This window comes from Passer domesticus, chromosome 10 (assembly GCF_036417665.1).
Source record: "Passer domesticus isolate bPasDom1 chromosome 10, bPasDom1.hap1, whole genome shotgun sequence".
Classification (NCBI taxonomy): domain Eukaryota; kingdom Metazoa; phylum Chordata; class Aves; order Passeriformes; family Passeridae; genus Passer; species Passer domesticus.
Window position 1 is genome coordinate 32,649,867 of NC_087483.1, and position 22,000 is coordinate 32,671,866.

The 22,000-nt window shown below is 41.1% G+C and overlaps 1 protein-coding gene across 6 annotated transcripts in view; it reads right to left on the minus strand.

The window, feature by feature from the left end:
- The window catches only part of SEMA5B (semaphorin 5B), a 268,694-nt gene that overhangs the window by 127,745 nt on the left and 118,949 nt on the right, over positions 1–22,000 (minus strand). For 5 of the 6 annotated variants that reach the window (XM_064435011.1, XM_064435012.1, XM_064435010.1 and 2 more), the window contains one exon: positions 6,216–6,421. In XM_064435011.1, coding sequence (XP_064291081.1) covers positions 6,216–6,369 — 154 coding nt within the window. In that variant the 5' untranslated portion in view covers positions 6,370–6,421. Of the gene's footprint in view, positions 1–6,215; positions 6,422–19,676; positions 19,874–22,000 lie in introns of those variants that run through there. The other variant, XM_064435013.1, reaches the window with a different exon arrangement.

Sequence of the window (22,000 nt, forward strand, 5' to 3'; positions counted from 1 at the left end):
GACTTCAAGAAAAGTACATATTCAGAACCTGACTGAGCTGAGACTATCGGTGAACCCTGTATGATAAAACAAGAACATTTCTTATGAGATTGCTAGTACTAAAGTGAACTTCATCAAAGCATAATGCCATCCTTGAATGGAAGGTTTTAGGAGAATGTGCTACGTTAACACTCACCAGAAGCAGATGTGCTAAATAAATGAGGTCTGCTGTACCACTGCTGTATCACAAACTTGTTCAGTTAGGGAACTATATTAAGTAAGATTTGAAATTGAAAACGAGGACTCTCCAAGGGATGTCTTTGTTTGCACTGAACCACTTTAGATTTCCACCCTGTTCCCTTTCTCTGATGTGTGCCCGAGATCCAAAAAAAAGGCTGCCCATCTCTATGTCCTAGATCCAGCCCCTGTGCCAAAGACAGGACCACGCACATGCTGCTGTTAGCCCCAGTTACACCAGTGGTACCTCTGGAAAATATCAATCAGCTACTCTGTTGCTCACATGAGTTTTCCATGCCTTGGTCCATGCAGAATGGTGACCTGAGAGCCTGTTCCTCCACATTGTGAGTCTGCCTCACTCAGTCCTGCTGCTGAGGATGCCTCCCTCTCATCACCACACCATTCATGGTCACAGGCTGCTCCTTCACATAAGCTGTTGTACCTCTTTAAAGTTTTACCTTCCCTCACTTCCGTAAGTTACTTGATCACTTCACTTCCTGAATCTTCACTGCAAAGTCTTCCTTTTCTCTCCGGCTTCTCAGGATTCATTCTATCCAAAGCATTTTGTGAATGAAGAGCATTTTTCCAACCCTCCCTTTCTTCCTGAGGTCCCAAGAAACAGCACACTGAGTAATTTTTTCAATCAAATCTCATTGCTATTATTTGTGAAGTGTTTTGGACATCATTAATGAGGAAGTCTTAAAGAACTAGCATAATTACTATTACAATTTTTATTTTGGAATAAAAAATATATTGAGAGTGGTTGGGTGTAATTTTCTTAAGTTTTGCCTGAGAGCAATTATTTCCATAACTTCTGTATATTTATGGCTTTATCAGTCATAATTTTCAAACAGATTCTAAATCAAATCTAAAGAAGAAAGATCTAGTTTCCATTTGCCACAGTTCTGTTTTTCAAGATTAAAAGGAAAATTGCTGCAAGCCTTGCTTAATGGAAACAAAATCCATGCTGAAATGCACTGAAGGTCAAATATTCTGAAGCACCCAAAGGATACCACCAGTTTCCAGTCGAAACTCCATCATTAGTTAATGTTTGGACTCCCTGCATGGAGAACCAAGAGCAGCAAGGCTATGAGCTAGAAGACAATTCTCCCATAATGTATTGTGCCTTCCCTTAATGCTTACATGCAGCTCTAATACTTCACCTCACAATCTTCATCTGTCTTTAACTAAAATTTTGTTTTGGATTGTCAAAATCTCACTTGCTCAAGAAAAGTGTATATCTTGACCAGAATTTCCTACGGGGCTTTCCCAGCTGGCCTTTGGAGTTGATGAATGCTAATGTGCTTTTTTCCCATCAGTATACAGTAAAGGGAATAATGTACTAGTGACCAATTCAACAATAGTGGGAGTGTATGGTGAAATGTCAAGAACTTTCTACACAAATAAATCATACCTTATTATCCTTCAGCCCACAAAGTTAAAATAGCTTTTGCTTTCAATACAAGAGAACATTTAGCTGCACCCCATAGGTTTCAGTGTTTGAAGCTGGACACATTTCAAGAAAATGTTGTTTAAAGAAATAAAATATTGAGAAAATGCATAGCAAGATACATTCAAGTCACCTGAATCACATTTATCTGGTAGGAGGTAATAATTACAGACAGTCTGAAGTAAACCCCCAGATTTAAACACTCCCAAGCTAAATCACTTTGAAAACCTGAGGCAACAGACAGAGCAACTTGTCTGCATCTAGGAGAGATTGAGGATTAGACAATGTATCACATGCCACACATTGAGAACTCACACTGGCCATGATGATACAGTCTGCAAAGCTGAGATTTGCAGTCCTGAGGAGATCTAAGCTATTTAACCAAGTCCTCCTCTCTCCTGTGCCTCAACATGGGATCAGTTGAAGTGTTTTTATGGATGAAGACAAGCTGCAATTATTAAATCAGGGAGAAATGATGTTCTTCCAGCTTATCCTAACTGCCATGACCCAGGGGAAAATGTCCTGAGAGACAGACCGGAGAAAAAACTATGAAGTTATCATACTTTTTCCTGAGCATACTGATTTAATGCATGAAAATAATGAGAAATAAATAATGGAAGGAACTGCAAGTGGAAACCTGTCTACAACTCATTTCCAGTGAAGTTGTGAACATCCAAATGATTCACGTAACACAGATGAGTTTGCAAAGTTTTAAGCACTTGGTAAACAAGATGAAGCCAAACGCTGCAGCCATTACAAACATGAGTGCATGTCCCTCATCGCTGTGGCTCTTGAAATAACAAACCTTATATAGTATTGACATGGAAGATGTTTCTGGTTTTCCCAAAAGGCACATTACAAAGGAGCTCCAAATGTCTTTAAGGAATAGCAAAGGTGCTTTATATCCAAGAAAGGGCTGTACAATAATGAAGTATGCAGCTGGCAACCAGGACAGTAGGACACAGGCACAGCCCAATTGCAAATGCAGGCACTGATCTATCAGCAGTAAAGCCCATACAGAAAAAAACGAGAATGTGAACATGATTGACAAGAAGTAGAAACAAATTCTCTGGTGTTTGCCTTACCAGGGTGGACCACAGGGGAGCTGTGCTGGGATGACAAACTGTTTTGTGAATGGGACTTGGAAGCATGTGTACATGCATGTATAAATAAAAAGGGACGCACTAAGAATACACTTGACTTGTTTCACTAAATTCTTAACTCACTGAAAAACAAACAAGCATGCAACATCCCTAATGTAGCTACCCACTAATAGTCAAATAGGTAGTAAGACATCAGAAACAGCCTCCTGGGAAGTAGAAGATAATTTTCTTATTGATCTAACAAGGGAAATCAAACTTTAACTGGATTTCCTATAAGCACAGAGTAGAACAATCTAATTATGAAAAGCCCAAACTGGATATGTTATTATTGCTGGTGAACTGTACAATGAGCACCATTTATAAGCCCCAGGGAAACTGGGGCACCGTTGTGATAGTTTGGTACTGTGCAAACACACAGGACAATGCTTGCAGCACAAAATTCCTGTTGCGTCCCTCAGGATTTCCACGCAGGTTGTGAGGCTAAACCATTCAGCTCATGGCCCCTCCCCAAACAAAGCCCACATCTCTCCTGGCAGAGCTAATGTTATCCTTAGCATTTAATGTATATCTAGAACCAGAATGTATGCCCCTTGAGTTGTCTAGGCCATTTTCTCTATGTCGTATGTAATGGCCCAAATAAATTTGGGAATGGAGTCTGTAAACAGGCATTTCTTCAGGTCTGAACACAGCTAAAGTAAAAGCATTTTATATATGTAAACTTCTTTCTGCTTACATGAGTAGGACATGTACTGGGTTATATCTTTATTACCCACTCTCATAGCAAGACAGAGATACAAAGCCAATCAAACAGATGATTGGCTAGTGTGGATGAGATACAATAAGAACATAAAAATACAAAATTTCTCAGGAAATAAGGGGAAAATATACAGAAAGAAGTTTTACTTGGATTTTTCTACAACAAGGATATTATCCAATCAACTGGATGTTAAGAATATAATCTAGGGGTAAAGTATAATAAAAAGAGACTGAGCACAAGCAAAGTGGGAACTGAAGACTAGAGAACACAAAACATGGTATGGCATCCCATTTGTCTGCTGATGGGAAGCCTGGTTAGCAAGGCTGTGAAAAATAAGTTATTGAACCCCTTTGTAACATAAACTGTTTTGTTGGCCTATTCATTCTGGCAGTAAATTAATGTACCCTGTATGACTGAATGGTCAGAGGCCTTATTATTATTGTGGCCCATCCACAGAAAATTGCTGGTGTAACATAATCCTTTCCCCCGGCAGCAGGAGCATCAGGAGGGCTCTGCTGGGGTCACTCTTTCAGTCATTACACTCTCCCATTGTGTACCAGCTTGTGATTCACGAGTCGATGCATCTGGAGAGCCACAGAAAGCCCCTGAAGCACACTGTTAAGCAGAGACATCCTCAGAGCAATCTGGGAACACCACATAAAATTTAGATTCCCCTACTTGTCTACCACTGTAGCCTAAACCTGCGTGTGCTGGCATCAGATCAGGGTATAGCTTTAAGAGAAATCAGATTATGAACTGAGATGTGGTTTTGCACATGTGAGCCCTCTTCACCAGATGTTATGTGCAGTGGACAAAAGGTGCCTTTAATTTAATTCCTGCAGTGTATTTTCCAGCTGAGCTTTGCAGCAGAAAATACAAGATTAAACCGTATTATGGACAATCACAAGGAAACAGGTGCTGTGAAAAAACATAACTCTGAATCTAACTTGGGTTTAAGAATACCAAATTATAATCTGGGTTATTGTCTTGATGCATCTGCAATTTCAATCTTTCTTCTACACAATTGTCAGGTTCTAATTAACTCACCAGTTTTTGCTCTCTATCATTGAAAAAAGGAAGGGAACAAGAACAGTGAAAGGAGAGGACAGATTTTTTTTTCTGTGAAATATTCATGCCTTATTAAAACAAAGCAAACTGGCAGATTATGAGTGTGTTTACACAGCCATCAATTCTGCAGAGTAGCGCTCATATTGAGTGCCAAGAAATGCCCACTAATTCCTCAACTTCAGGAACTGGGGCTTTTAATATTCCCTGCAGAATTATTTACCTCAGTGCAGGATTGCACAGACACATCCTCTCTAAACTCAAAGTTTGGTGCTCCTGGTTAATAGAGAGAGCAACACTCTTTCTCTTTTCTGTACCTATAATATTCTCATTATTTTTTTATTTACTGAATTGAATTTCAGTGTTTTTAACAGCAAGGGCTTCTCCTTTTGGCCCTCCCCAGTTAAAACAGATGGTTAGATATATTTAGCAAATTAAAACAAAGGTTTATTTACCAGACCAAGGTTAGAGCCAGTGCTGTATCATGTAGGCTAATAGATTCTGCTAATTTATTTTAATCTGCTTAAACCTTTAAGGCATGGATAATGGAAAACAGACAAGAAATCTCTTGAACTTTCCAAATTAAGAGACAAGAGTTTCCTCCTCTGTGAAGAATAGTAAAGCTCTCTGGAAGAACCCTGAAAGGTCAGCAAGGAAGCCTTTGACTACTTTCTTCCTGGAAACCCTAACTCAAAGGTCACAAAACCACAACTGAATTGCCTTTAGCAAAGAACTTAACTAGAGACACATTGCAAGGTACTCAATTGCCTTTAGCAAAGACTGTAACTGGAGATGCATTGCAAAGTCTTAAATGGGAACCAAAATCGATATTCCAACATTTCGGAGGAAACCATTTTTAGCAAGGAGACGCAGCAGCTGCTGATGCTGGCACACTGAGTTGAACACACTAGTCTGGAGTGAATTCTCAAATAATAGTGGTACCAATATAAAGATCTAGCTGTTTTGTGGAAAAGTGGACAGATTATCCAGGCAACAATTGAGGAGTACATGACATATAAGTTCATGGAAAATCTGAGCAGATAAGGACAAGAGAAATCCCAGGCTTTAAAAGAACAGGAAAAGAATTGGCCATTGCAACACAAAGGCCCCCTCTCACATTCAAGTTAAATGCCCAGATGAAGGACAGAAAAACTACTAGACCAGGTGACAAATACATAACCAAACCAAACCAGGAATGCTATAAACAAAGGCTCAGCCACTCCCTGCAATTTTAAATCAACTCATTTTGTCTTGCATTCAAGCATGTCTAAATTCTCTATCATATTTCACTTATTAAGTGTCTGGCTCCAGCAAGCCAGGTGAGGCATTACTGAAACCAGTTAGAGAAAAGGAAACTGAAACACAGTTTCAGCATGGCACAAGATTACATGGAGCCTATAACAGAGTAGAAAATTGAGATTCTTAGACCAGTAGTCCCAAAACGGCCTGGATTAAGTGACTGCTGTGAAACCTCAGAATTAAAACACTGTAAAGCATCAAAGGCAAAATGATTCGTCAGGCCACTTCCCCTGGCCTGTGGATCAGAGTTGTAAGGAAAAACAGCAGAGACTAAACCTAAATGGATCATCCAATTGGAATCTGGAACAGGAATAGAAGCTCTTACCTTCAAAAGAAATTGTGGGGTGTTCTTTCCTAACACATTGCTGATGTTCCGCTTCAGTGTATTCAGGTACATTCTGTGATGCTGAGAGATGAAAAGCAAGAAGAAAAAGGCTTGGCAATGACAGGGAAATGGCCTTTAATCTTGAAACAATCATGACTGAAGGGCAGCTGCAGATCTAGCTTCCAAGATAGGCCCACGGAGGATACCTGAAATACAAACAATTCCACTTTCAGAAAGGTTCCACTTTCAGAAAGGCAAATGTTTATCCAGAACATGTAACATGAAGAAGGGTGGAGTTCTCCTTTTCTACAAACCCCATTTGTGCATAAGTATGTAAGGTAGTATTCTGCAAACAGCACAAAAAAGCCAAACCAAACAAAAATAACAAACAAAAAAAAAAAAAAAAAAAAAACCCACAAAAAAAACCCCAAACAAACAAACAAAAAACAAACACAGGGGAAAAAAAAATCACAATTTACAACCATAAAGCAGGGAAGTGCACAGTTCCCTAAACACCTCTCTCTGTGTACCCTTGGGGTGTGTGTCTTATGAAGCACCTGGTGTGCAATGGCTGGCACTGACAACATGAAATTTCAAATATCCCATATGTAAATGTTTCCCCCAGTGTGGACACCTGCCTCCTCAATTTCAAAATGTGTCCATAGTCAATTCCATGCTAAATTCTAGGGATTGCTCAGGGAAAGGCGAACATCAGTCACCATGAAAACTCTGTTCTAACATGTGATTTATACATCTGACCACTGCTGCTTTAAAAGCCTTGAAACAAAACAAGCCAGTATAAAGGTCTTGCCAGGAAAGTGCTAATTGAGGTAACATAAAAGTTAGAATAATCTAAAGGGGGAAATGGTGAGAAGTGAGTCGATTGCCTTCATCATTATGGGATTCTATAGCTCCCAGTCACAAGAGCTGAGGCACAGCTAAATAGGAGGAGCATTCTGTCAGGTGAGGAGAGAGGAAAGTCATGCGTTTTCTACGTGAGCATTTTTAACAATAGTAGCAGTAAAGGCACAGCTCTAAAAATTCCCCCAGGCCTACCAGGCCTGAGGCAGAGGATGAAGGATTAATTAGCCCATGCCACAAGCTCCCCAAGATGATGCTGCAGTTTAAGAAAATCTGCATTGCCAAATTTAATCTTATTGATGTGCATAGTATATTTTCCTATGCAACTTTGTTCAATTACTGCAAGCATGTGTTTTCAAACAAACAGAGTCTCCTACCTTTAAATCTTAACTAGTGATAAAGCTAATTCTGATCAAATTCACACATTATGAGATTTTCAATTCCTACAGATGTCATTCATTAAGTTAGTGCAACAGTCAACACCTGCAGTGTCTGATACCTCTGTCTTTTTTTTGGAGTCTCTAAAACACTTTCAGTGACCTGAAATGGGCAGGCTGATGGCAGGTAACATGAGGCACTGATGCACAATGACAGGATTGTGGCAGGGAGCAAACTCCAATATAGAGGACAATATTGTGACATCAAGGAGTTGGAAGAAACTTTTAAAGGTCTTCAGGCATCACAAGAGCAATAAGGGACTGCTTACACCAGAAATGGAGACAGTTGGTTTGAAAAATGGATCCTGTGTTTTATTCTTAACTGTCTTTCTCTGTGATTTTAAACATGCATAAAGATGAGTTGTCAGTGCATCCATTCTGCACGTCCTCAGCAGCAGCTCCAAACCTCTTACTGAAAATAGCACTGGCATTCAGGGCTCAGGGTAGTTCTTGGGACTTGGTTCCCCAACCAGTGTGAGTGAGACATTACAACATTTCACATTTTTTCCATCCCCATATACATGCAGATTTTATACAGTGATATAAAAAATCCCTTTCCAGCTCTCCAAAAGAGGTTCTACAGCACTTTATTACGGAGGGTGACTGTTTTGAAAAACACAGCAAATATAATGTTAAATTAAGAAATGGGACTGGCAGAAGGAAGAGATGTGAAATCATTTAAAGCTAAGGCCAGCACAGCTTTAAGCACAAGCATACTGCAGGGTGTACACCACTGAGTACTGTGGCACCTCACAAGATGGACATGTTGAATGAGCCACACTGTAATAAAAATTATTGATGATGAAGCTTCACATTATATTTTCAGCCACTGGATTAAATTATCCTTTTTTTCCAGTAAGGATCCAGAAATGAAACACAGCACAGAGATGTGAAGGCCAGGGTGATGCATTTTGTATAGCTTTCGGATACACTTAAAGTCAAAGCCAAACTTTCCTTAGATAGGAGATGGTTGTTGTGGGAAAAGCACAAAAGGCAAAAATTACTTTTTCACTGTCAGATATCCTTGCTGGAAACTGGAAAAGACAGTCATAGAAATCTCACTTTATGCACGCTCTACTACTCCCAGTGCAGCCATTACTGGCTAATCCTAGAAAGAAGGTCCTACACTAGACAGACTTCTAGTCTGAGCCAATATGACCATTTTCATGTACTAATCATCCAAACAATGATCTCAAGCTAGGTGAAAAAAAAATCTTAAAACAAAGACACATGATAGGGTCCTATGCTCCTCTACAGCCCTGTGTGGTGTACAATCAGCAGATGAGTAAATTCAAGTTTCACACTCATTATGGTCATGAAATGATAAAAAGTTGCATACAGGGAAGCTTCATAACATCCCACAGCCTATTCTGTGCCAAAGCAGAGTACATTTACTAGTGTTTTGTCTGGACTAGTTGTAAAATGTGCCAAGTATCTGGATTTCTGCCACTTTCCCTGGGAGATTTTACCACAGTCCAAGAGACTTCAGTGTTCCTTAGAAAGCTGTAACCAGTATTTGGGGTAAAGTTCCATCTTCTTTTCCTTATTGTCATGGGGAAATCCAAAGTGTGCATGAAAGTAATGGCTTCGAACTTGAAGTGGAAAGTAATAAATGACCAAACCAAGATGAAAAAGGAACATTATAAAAAACTCATATCCTTCACTGTGTTCTCTACCTCCTACATCCAATTGCATTCATCAAATGTGTGGAGCATTTGTGAGCTGGAAAGTTGAGGAAAATCAGTGTCATGTGCAGCCCTGAGCTGGTGTCTCATTGGAGTCAGAGTCAGTGGGTAAATACCAGCTTGATCAAGGGCAACAGAAGTCAGAGCCGCAGAGCTGAACAATATTGAGACAGTGGATAACACTGAAAAATCTTAGTCCTTCAACCTGTCCTTTCCCAGGCTTCCTTGTTCACTTTTTCTCAGTATTTTAAGACTCTAACTTAGTAATTCCCAGCTGCTGCAAATTTATTTCCAAAGAGAACCCCACACTCCTAATATGAAGCAGTGCCATGTGCAAGCACAGGTCAGCTGTATGCCAAAAGCAAGCTCGTAACTGCCTGGGAGAGTCCAGCAGTTATGAAGTGTTTTAATGAAATGAAATGTTTTAATTTTACTGGAGGTGGCCAAACCCAAGCCTCCCATTTTGCTCAAGGTGCAGGTTTTCACTGTGAAGCCTGAAGTATGATCAGTGCTTAGGGCCGGTCCCCATCCAGACTGCTAAAATGCTGCACGTCCCAAGCACAGCCCAGAGTAGTGGTGCTTTGCAGTGCTGGAACTTGTCCTGGCCTGAAGCCATTTAGATACAGCTAAATGCTATAAAAAGAGCTGTTCTTATTAGACTGTCTGCTCAGAATGGCTTAGGGCTCAAGAAATCAGTTGTCAAGGTTTCAGTGCAGATGAGAGACAAGAGCTCAAATCCCTGGTTAAACTGAAATCTCAGACAGGACACATCATTTCAATTCTTTATTTGCTCATCTTGATGCATCTTTACCACCTTAGCTATTCTTCTCCCTGGCCCAATGCAGACACATTAAAAAGAGATAAAAATGTCCAAAAATATTATCTGTACAAGTTTATCTGTCCTGTCCCTCATGAAAGCCTGTCCCCTGAGCCTCTGCAAAGCCCCAAGGGCCAATGATGGGGCATCTTCCTCCCCTTTTCTACTCAACCCAGTGAATCCCTACAGCCCTCTGACACAAAAAGGTCAGTAAATTCAGGCTACACTGGCTTTGGTGACATTTGCTCCACAGTCAGGTATTTTACAGAGCACCACTTCTGCCACCACCCTCTTGTCTCTTAAATCAGGCTTTCTCAGCTCATGGCCCTCCCTGCCTGTAGTGGCAGCAGCAGGGGATGTGCAAAGCGCTGCTCCATCTGGGAAAGGCAGGAGGTCTGCACACCCAGAGCATCTCCAAAGCTGAGATTTGCAACCTCGGTGCCCGTGTCAGCACAAACCCACTCTGCCAGGACATTCCATGGCAGCCCGAGAGGGACAGGGTATAATTCTGCTTTGCCTCGTGGCTTCACCCCGGCGCAAGGGCAGCGCTCAGGGGATCACCCACAGTCCCTCCCTTATTTATTGTCAAGGCATGAGTCTTTTCCAACTCACCCCATATTGTATCATTGCAACTCCATTGATTTCACAGGAACTAATCCTGATTTACAGAGGGTAACTCAGATCAGGCCCCTTTTGACTAAAGCTTTGTGTCTAAAAGAAAAATACCTTCAATCAATCTTCAGGGCTTTAAAACAAAGCGCACTTTAAAAATGGCTGTACCAGGAATTCATATCCTGCTTTCCTCTGACTGTAACTATCATTTTGACTTAATAAAATGTGACAGTAAAGTTAAAGGATAAAAGAAAATGCTTCATCTTTCATTTTAAAGGAAAGACATGCCTTTAAAAAAGACTAAAAAAGGAACCTCCTGCAAAAGCTTTAATTCTTCTGTTCAGGATCTTTTGTGATTGCCACAGTTATGGTTTTATTAGACTGGGATAGCAGAGGGAAGAGGTGCAATGGAAAGATGTGGACATTAAAGTATTCAAAAAGTACTGGAAGAATAAGGGAAATAAATATAAACATTGTAAAGAAAGACAGCTCAGAAATGTGGCTATGACAGGCTGGCACAGGCAGCTCTGCCCTAGAAAACAGAACTCCAAGACCAACAAAACTATGGTTCTTTATTCATCTGATGTTCCTCACGCTTCCCTCCCTCTCCAGCTGGAATCCATCCCACCCAACTGGCTCCAAGGGCCGTTCCACACTATCGAAGAAAAAGCACAGCTTTTCCCTCTGCCCCTGGCCACATGCACACCCTCAGCCCTCAGCTGTGCCCATGGATCTGTCTTACAGACAGAACATGCCATGCTGCACTTGCATGTCCAGAGGTCAAATCTCATATGCACTGTTAGACTGGACTTGTGGATACTGAGCTTCTCTCTCTTACTTTGTAAGACAAATCTATGGAAATGGTCAAACTCTGGCTGAGATGAGAATCTGTGAAGAGACCTTGTTTTGCTTTAATTTAATCACCCTACAGTCTTCAGAAGATTTAGTGAGCTCACTTTGGATTTCATGGCAGTTTATATGCCAAAGGTCTTGCTCTGGCTGTCACCAGGCTTGTGTGTTCAGGGTTTCCCATGGCCTCAACTGCAACAACATCTATGAGTTTCACTCTGAACTCACTCTCACAATACCCCAGGAAGACAAACCCACATTTTCATACATAAATCCAAGGGTTATCTTCAAAACCCCCTGCAATTCAGCAGCAGGGTGCATCTCAAGTCTGTGCAGGCAATATGCTGTCTTGTGGCAGAGCAGAAACTTGAGCTTCATGCTGACCCCTCTCACAGCTCCTGCCCCACAGAGTCTGCAGGACACCACTGACAGTATTGTAGTAGGTTTTGTATCAGGAATAAAACAATCAAGATTTTGCAATACAGGTCAATTCATTGAAACCCTTCTGTTATCTAGATCTGTATAAATAATTCAGGTAACTCTTTGCAAGGGAGAAATAAGTTTTTCCTAATATACTCTTTGGTTCATAGCTTGTGAAGCCTGTAGTGGAGCTGAATAGTAATAGTCTATACTTTGATGTTCTTAGGACTACATTCCACAAAAAATTGACAGTGTACTTGGGGGTACTTTATTTCTAGGGCTCTTTCTGATTGCTGATCAAAGCCACCCAGGACTGGTCAAGGTCCGAAACCAAGCCCACAAAATGCAATGGGACATTTTCATTCAGAACAGGTAACAGAGACAAAACTCTTAATAATGGCTTAGCACAAAATGAATTAGTTGTTGTCAGGCCACTTCTCTATGCACTGGTGTGGGCCCTCAGTAAACCATCAGCCAACACTTGGTTACTGGGCCTTAGTAGTGCAGTCCACTGCCACAACGTCCTGGAAACAGAACTGTTTCCTCACCTGTAGAGGAAGCCCTCCAAAACAAGACCCTATTATAGAGAGCTTCCATTAAATAAAGCTGATTCAACAATAAAAGTCTGTGTAACAACATAAAATATACTGTACCTCTGGGCTCCTGCCAAATCCAGTAGGCATAAATAAACACCTGCTCTGCTGACACTCAGACTTGCTTCTGAGTAGTGCTAACCTGACCACACATTGAGTGTGTCCCCAAGTGCTTCAAGAGGCTCCCCAGAGAGCTCTAGATATTTTTTTTTACTGGCTGCACTTAATATAAAGACACGAGAGGCTTTGTTAGCATTTGTTTGGGGTATGAATTTAGCACTTGAGAAAAGGTGCCTTGGAGTCTGAAGTCTTCTGTTTATTCAAAGATTGTATTTGGCAATGAAGGCTCAGACTCATTTATCTCCCTGGTGGTATGCTGCCACAGTTTTCTAGAAAAGTGCCTTTACAGGGGGGATAGAAATATCTGCTATTTACTGCTCACAGAATGGCCTCTATGAGAGATGTCAAAGTTTTGTCAAAGAATTACCAAATTCTTGGTAATTCCCGGAGCTGGCCTGGCTGTGGAATTATTTTTATGTGTTCCATCTGTGAAACACAGAGATGAAGGTAAAGCCTAACACAACAGCAGAATGTAATGGATGCTATGGTACTTAGCACAACTGCAGCTCAGACTCGACATTTACTGGAGTTTAGCTTTAGAATCAGGAGCTCCTCACTCCCAGTCAAAGTCTCCGGATGCTCAGCCAAAAAGAGGAGGAGTGTACACAGCCCAAGGGAGGAGGCACCCCAAGGCTCATGGGACAGCAGCAACAACAGGAATAACTATTCCAGAGGTCCTGCCTGCAGCAGGGGAGCGTGCACAGGGCTCAGCACCCCTTGCAGTGCAATCCCTTTCTCACTGAACATGTGATTTGGAATTCCCTGCATGGGGGCTGTAAATCCAAGGTACCAGACATGCTGTTTACATACTACAAGTACCACACTTACTGCAAATCATCACCTGGCTGCGAGAGTTCTTTCTGGCTTGAGGTTTGGTACCCAACCCATAGCCTGACGCCTTAAGCCTGTAGCTGTTACAGAAACACCAACGCAGCAGCTTTTCTTCAAGTTGCTCCCCTGCACAATGTAGTTGGTTTGTAAATGTGCAAATTAGCAGAGCCACAGTCCCCAGGACCACACTGCACAGCCACTGTCATTCCAACACACTCTTGTGCTTGACAGTCTGGAGACAATCCTCTATTTGCAGCGATTTCCAGACGTGGTGCTCCTGCTCACAGACCTCCCCACTGCAGCTGTGATGCTACAATGCTGGAAACTGAGGCAGGACACAGATTTGTCACTCCATCACTAGTATTGCAAATGGTTTTAGACAGAGACAGAAAGAGGAATTAATTCCTCCTGGCTTTTCAAAATGCCTTTGGTATGGGCTTATCTTTTGTCTCCCAGTTTAATATGAAAACCATAAGTGTTATTGAATTTTTGACTTACTAAAGTATTAACTATTGTTTTACTGACACTATTTTTTTATTCAGCTCTAATTATAGGGTCTATTGCAGACATCCCTTGGGATGTTTAGTAAGGAAGTTGATGACAATAGTTCCAAATTATATTAGACCTAATACAGGTTGGTAACTCACAAAGTAAGTTTCTCTCTTCAACATTATGACAGTGATCTGGGGACAAGTACAGTCCCCAGATTGTGCCGTGCAGATAAGCAATCCTAATAAACCATGTAGCAGTCACTGTGGTGCCCCTGTGTCCACAGAGCTGGGAAAACAACAGAAAGCAGAAATTAAAAAAATCAACAAACCCAAACCACTTAATTTCCTCTGACCTAAAGCAATCCCATAATTTAAGTGTCCAGAAGACAAACACCAAGCCATGAAATCATCACACCAATGAACCTCCTGCCTGAGAGTCAGCCATAACATATGGGCTGCCCTTTTCCAGAGGCTTGTTTTTCCTGTTAAAACCTCTGACGCTACCTCCAGCTTCTGCCACCCACTTCCTTCTACTCCATCCAACAAATCCCCTTGCATCACTGACACAGCCCCACATGCCAGAGTCAAAGGCGGTTGTTGCACACTGCAAACTCAACTCATCCCTCCCTGCAGCTCCTTCCTCCACCGCTATGTTGGAAAAACAGGATAAGAAGAACTTTTCTCTTTTAATGCTTGCGCATGCAGGAGAGAGAAACCAGAGCTTGTTTGTTTTGTCAAAGATTTGTGATTACCCAGTGCCACATAACACATACTCATGGTTTAATTTTAACTCTAGAAGTATAAAGCATCCCTGCAGCACAACTCCAAGTTTCAGCCTGTTTGGAAACAAGAATATATTTTGCTGCATTGTCTTCTTGGCACAGCACAGCATCATTTATCATACAGAAACCTTTGGCTAGAAAGCATTCAGCCAGCCTCTATATGCCCCAAATGTGAACAGACAAAACAATAATTGTCAGCCAGACTCTTTTTTTCTCCTGCCACGCTCAGCTTTTCTTGTACTTCTTGCAACAGCAGGTACCAGTTGAGCTCTGTTAACTGTTCCCCTCATTGGAGCAGCAGGGCTGCTTTGGTCTGCCCCAACTCTTGCACTGTACTTGGGACTCTCAAAAGCAGGGCTGCTCTTCCCAGATCCTCCTGGCTGCAGGGCAGCACTGAAGAACATACACAGCTCACAAATGACAGGTTATTACTGGCTGTGGTGTATAAACAAAATGGGACTGATTCCTCATCTGCTGAAAACAACAGTTACATCAATTTTCTCATGCAAAATATATGGTGATCAACAGTTTCTGAAAAGACAGAGCTGAATTTCCCCCTCCTTCCACACATGCTATGCAACTTCTCTGATACCAGGAGCATGGTACTGTGTTACCTGCTAACTGAAACTCACCAGCCTCAGAACCCAGGCATTACTATGCTGGGTCACGGAGACATCCTTTTAGAGCTTTTCTCAAAAAGAGTATTTAGGCAAAGGCAAAGTCAAGCAGGATAGTTGACCTTCCAAAAGGCCTTGGCTGCTTTCTTTTAATGAACTGAACAGTTGTAATTTTCTCTGTCTGCAAATTTACTTTAACTAAACAGTACGGAGTCCCCATCCTGTAGCAGAACTCCCTAAATTCCCAAAGACATCACAGTGATCCAGGATTTAATACAAATCCAATGATCTACAACTTAGCTAAGAAATTCCATTCTGGAATTGAAGGGAAGAATATCTGAGACTGAAAGCTGGGATCCTCCTCTGCACTTATGGTTTTGACCATCAGAAGTCCAGCCAAGATTGAGTATCTGAATATTTTCTTACCAGGCAGGAGAGACAGCCTTCCAGAGGACACCCCAGCCCTGGGGTGTCAGCTCTTTGCCTCAGAAATGCTTTAAAATACCCAAACAATCCCTCAGACAGAAACTTCATCATCATCTTCCGGAGGCAGGGTCTGAGCAAGCATTTGGGAGCTGATATAATTTTAATACATTCTGAGCCCAGCCTTCCTAGAGAAGATGAATTATTTGTAATGAATTCCAATCACATGGTGCTCCAGCCCCCACACCTTCATCCTGCATATATAACCAAATTAGTTTAGGAGATGTAAGTTATTCAGGGACTTAGCTGTTCAGTCTGGCCTTGGAGGAGTTGCTCTCATTATGGCTTTTATGCAAATTCTGTCCTCCAAATCTCTTCTGAATCAATTATTACTAGATTAATTTAAACATGTCCACCTGGGGTGCCTGTATATCATGTGCCTCATGTTAAAAAGTAAAAAGGATGATAATGAATTCAGGAGGTGACTGAAACACATTCCTGCTTTGTGGAAATGTGACCTTTTTGCATAATGTCATAAAAGAAAGAAGTTCCTTCAAGAAACGTGGCAGATAGGGTCGTTCATTGGATCAGCTGGGCTTTCAATCACTCTTTGGAAATTAGCATGATACAATAAAAAATTAATAAGAAATTTAAAAAAATATCACTTTAATGCTCCAGACTATTAAAGTCTTTGATGGACTACTAATTGAAATGTAATGCTTAATTTTAAGCAATGCCATTTTATTAATGGTAAAAACTCGAATTAATGTCATTAACCAATGTTAATATTACAAATCCCCTGAGGGATAACAAAGCAATTATGTTACTCACAGAACTGAAAGTGGGAAAAAGATGTAATCTGTACATGACTGCACGAAGGCAAGAGAGACTACTTCCATCTGCATTTCCTCTGCTGAGAAAGGGGGTTTGTTTATTTTTTTGAGGAAAGAGAAGGGAGAGGAAGAGCAGAACTTGTGCTAGGTTAATTACTGCTGATTTTCAGGCACTTAATAGCTAGGAAATTATTCTGTTACTCAAACACCATACTGTGGGGACCCTGGAAAAATAATTTGGGAATGAGAAATTGATTACAAACCCTCCTTCTTGGAGGTCTCCCCTGTGTGTGCTTGGCTCCTAACACATGAACTAACAGCCTTCACCTGATGGAAAAGCTTGATGCAAATATGCAGCCCCACACCTGGCAGCAAATGGCTTTATGAAGCTGTGTTGGATTGTATCTGCCAGGGATCACCAAGGAGAACACCTCCTGCACTACTGAGTGCCCTCAATTTCATGTGAGGGCAGGTGCTTTTATTTTATATAGTTTAGCAAGTTCAGCATCTTGTCAGATCCACTGCTCATACAGCAGGTTAGACTTAATTAAAGAACCAAAACCAGTGCTCTTGCTAACTGGCAGAAGTCACATTGCCCAGAGGGAGTAAGAACTTTGCATGGTGCTGCTATAATACAGCATTTACTCCAGAATAACCATGTTTGACATAAATCCTGGATTAACTATTTTTTTATTGTCTGTCTGATAATTCAGAGACAATGGGGAGATTCAGCAAGCCAGACCATGAAGAATTCCCCAAGGAGCTACAGACCTTTTTATTGCTAAGAATCCCAAAGGCTTTTGTTTTTTACTTACAAAAAGTGAAAGTACTGCAATGCACCCAATACACCATTGTCAAAATCCAAATGCCTCTTTCAGTGTGCACTTTTCAATGCAACCAGTCAAATGTGTCACAAATTTACAAACAGTATTAACCCATGGGAAGAGATACAATAATTAATTTCCTCTGTTGCATGTAACATGACAATGCTCTGGTGTAAACCAGCACTGAGGATGCTTAAGAGATTCTTCTGAGACTGTCCTGCCAAGCACTTTTTAAAAATTAGGTTTCTTTGCAAAAAAACCAAAAGCATTGACACTAATTACTACCAGACTTTATGCTGCACAGGATGTAAAATCTCAATACCAACTCAAAATAAATCAACTGAAAAAAACCAAACTAAGGCTATCAAGGGACTGAGAATCTATGTCTAAACCTGGCTGGATGTAATACCAGGCATTCATACTTGGTAGCTGGGACCAGGGTGTCTTTCTTCGTAGCCCAAGCACAGAACACCCAGGTGCCTCTTTATGTTTCTGTTCAGGATATAAATACAGCTGTAAAACACAATGAGATTTGAGGATTTTACTTAAATTGACATATTACTTAGCAATCATATTATAAATGGCAGAACAAACAAGGGGAAGAATTACTGTCAGGTTTCCACTCTGCTTACCAATGAGGTCTTGCATGTGGCAGGTTTCAATCTGTGGAGCAGGTTATGCTCAACAGCACGATAGCTCTTCTCCTGCAAATTTACAAATCATTGCATTTTCGTCTCCCAGCAATGGTTCCTCTTACCTCCTGTCTCCCCCATCTCCTCAAAGAACATCAAACCTCCTTTGTAGTATCTCCACTCTGTCACTCTTCCATTTTCTCTTCCAACTCCCCACTCCCGATTTGAAAAGGAGAGAGGGGAAGCCACTGAAGACACCAAGGTCAAGGCGGAGCGAGACAAAGTCAAATTCATGCAATCATTTAACACCACACGCCATCAGACCATTACAGAGACATGAGACGTTATGGATTGCAGCTTAATAGATCTCAATAGAGGATGATGGGGGAGAGGAGAAGAGAAAAATGTTCCTTCTGGGCTGAGACTTGCTGATTAAAGTGCACGAGTGGGCAGGGGACAGCATTTGTGTTCATAAAGCTGAGTCTTACCTCTCGATATTAATGGACACACCATTGTCGCCAGACGCAATGTTTTGTTATTGCGTGATTAATTGAGAGTCACACGCAATGACATATTACAGGCAGGATAAAGCTGTCACTGGAAAGCAATTCTTCACAGTAATTCCTGCCAGTCTCTACAGTCTGAAATTGCATACCTCGTTACAGACGACCCCTCAAGCACAAATGCATTACATATCTTTATATAAATAACAGTGACTAACAACGGCAGCCTGAGGTAATCTCTGCGGGATGTGAAATAGGGAAAAAGGTAAGGCAGAGAAATTGCCTTCAAATATTAGTAAGCTTGTCTGTGCTAATCCCCATCAAATGAACCATTTCTCTTTTCCTTTAAAATAAAAACTGTTCCTGCTGGAGACACAGAAAGTATGATAAAAGGACATGTTGTGACATAAATGACAACTAGAAGCCTTACTTCTTCAAAAGGGCACTAGTTCTAAATCTTAAAAATGTATCTTGATCAAGACTAATTAAACTTCGACACAGTCGCTTTATCACTGACTTAGGTCAGTAAGTATCAGTAACTGGTCCAGCTCACTTTTTTAAAGCCACCAGATCAAAGACTCTTTTACATTTCTTTTGGCAGCAGCAAGAAGATATCAAATCATTAATTTTCTCCATGCATTTTATTTCAGTCAGAATCACTGCATTCAAAATGCAATGCAGGAAAAAAAAAATCTACATTGCTCAAGGGAAAGGACACAGCCCAGGGGAATATAGGTGCCCAGGAAAAACAGTTTGTGTCACTTATGCTCTGTGTATGACAAATTCCCGGCTGTATTGCTAGGAGTGGCACACAGTTGCCTAATCTCCAGCTGGCATTCAGCATTTCCCATACCATTTGTCTGATGGTCAGATCTGCTACAGTGCTCTTTTCTTCCTGTCTGATTGGAGCCAATACCCCACAACTTGAGTGAGCAATATTTTAAAGACTCACCATCAGATAGGGTGGCATCAACCAAAACCAACAGAACCTTCTCTTGGCAAGCTCTCCATTAAAGAGTTCCATTTCACACCACCACTGAGACACTGTTTTAAGCCATTTCAAGCTCAACCATTTGGACTTTCTGTTACCAATCACTTGTAAACTAAGGGGAAGTCATGCAAAGTCTTTACCTGCTGAGAAGATGTTCTCTACCTCCTCAGAAGACAGGCTCTTGCAGTCTCTCTTAAATCTGCCACTGACAGGAGCAAAGAGAAATGGGCACAGGAAAGCACAAAGCCTGGGCTGTCCTGTGGCCTGGAGGCAAATAGCAATCTGTCTTCACCTAACCCAACCAGAGCCCTGCAAGAGAGTAAATCTGTGTCCACTGGCCTTTTTAACAGCCCCTTAATGACCGTTAACTTTTTTCAGCCAGCCATTGATTCTAATGGCATGTGCATTCACACACAATAATACCTCAGACGGCCTTCATTAATTTACCATGCATAATTTCTCTGAAAGCTTTTGCCAATAGAATACCCCTAAACTGACTCACTAACTCATGAAGATAAAGCACTTTCTGTGTGAAACCATTATGCAGATGCACAGAATTCTACTCAAATAAGTTAAAAAGTAGGTATTGTTCGGTGTCTACCCATTTTTTGGACACAGCAAAGTACCAGGGCTTGAAAATGTAAAGCTGCTGCTGGAGTATCCGGTGTGACAATGAATATGTAAGATACTCCAGGCTGAAGAAAGAACAACAAGAAAAAAGGCAAATTATATGAAAAAGCCTTTCTGCTGTGAAGTTCCTGAAATCTTTTACAAATTTCAACAATGGGAAGTCCTAAAAGTGAAAGGCTGTTAAAATACTAAAGGAAAAGGCAGCAATATAGATATTCACAGGCCTAGGTCCATTCATCCAGAGAGAGGGTGGGGGAAGATCCAGCAAAGGGAGTGTATTAGAAACAAACCATCCCACAGAACAAGGGTTTAGAGCTGTCAGGAGCTACAGTGCTGCCATTAGCCTTGCAGTAAATTATGGAGCTGTCAGCATTTTCCCATTATAAATCTCTCAAGCCTCCTCTTAATGTACACTGATGTAAGATTCAGACCTCAGTCCCATGGTGGCAATGATATTGCAGACAAAAGCATCACAGACCCCCTTTGGAAATATAAGACTCATAAATATAACCTGTGGTCTTTTAAACTCTAATAGATGTTGGTTGTAGAGAATAAAAAAAGACCATTGTTTCTTTATTTTTTTTTAATTACAATTAGTTTGTCTTTAAACAAAGTCAGAGAATGAGAAGTGAAGAGCTGATTGAAAAGGTGATCACGAATTGGATCCTCTTTTGCACTACATGCAAGTCTTTTATCAACTTAAAAGTTTCTCATCCCTTTCTGGAGGATTGATCACAGAGCCCATGAATACTGAGACTCCACTTCCAAGGTTATAGGTGCTGTCCTGACTCATGTAAAAAAAACCACTTTCCATAGACAGTCACTTGTGAGGCCCTGTAATATTAAATTTCGAGGTAAAATAAAGATTAAAATAAAATTAGATCTGAAAATTTAATCTGTCTCAAATTCATGAGTTGTGGGACTCGGGGTTTTTGGTTCTCATCAGTGAGCAGTGAACCACTTGCAGGGAATTCAGAAGCCACAGAGCAGGTGGATTAGGAACAGAGCTTTTTAAAAATTCTCCATTAACAGCAAACCTCATTTTTAAGAAATTGAATTTTTTGTTGTTATTTCAGGATATAGACTGCAAAAGAGGCTCCATGTATTTCTGTGAAAAAAAAAAAAAGAAAGAAAGAAAAAAAAAAGTATAATGAAGACTGACAGTGTATGTGGAAGGAATATGCTCACATAGAGATACTTTTTAAAGTGACAACCACCAGGAGAATTTTGGCAACGTTGGTTTAGTACAAAGGATATAAGCCATTATCAGCATAAAGGTAATGAAAACCAAGGGAAAACACCTCTGCCTGGAGTTAGTATCATTAAAGACCATTAATATTGCCACTAATTATACATGCTTAACTACAGCTTTGCCTGGAACTGTAACATCACAACATGCCAATAAACTGTCTAGGGAGTAACAGACTGCTTTAAAACTCTCTAAATATGTGTTTACAGATGATAAGGGGAAAAGTGATTTATCACACTTGAAGAGGAGCATCTTCCCTCCCCTCTTTATTTTTTTCTATATTTACCTTGCTCCAAACACCAAGCTCTTCCCCCATGCTCTTGAGGCCAGCTTGGGATGCTGAGCCTGGCCTGTCAAGCCGGGCAGACTTGGGCAGGGGCTAACAGCTCTCCACTTACTCAGGGGCCAGTAGTAAATCTCAGCAGCACATACATGCCTGTACTAGGCATCAAATAGTGCATATGCTGGAGGATTTGGGACTGCAAGCAGTCTGTCTGCTCCAGATAAAGTAATGACTCAAGCACAAGGCAGGAGACACTCGAGGCTCCCAGTGCGTGCGACAGCCCAGCAGAGTTACAGCCGCCC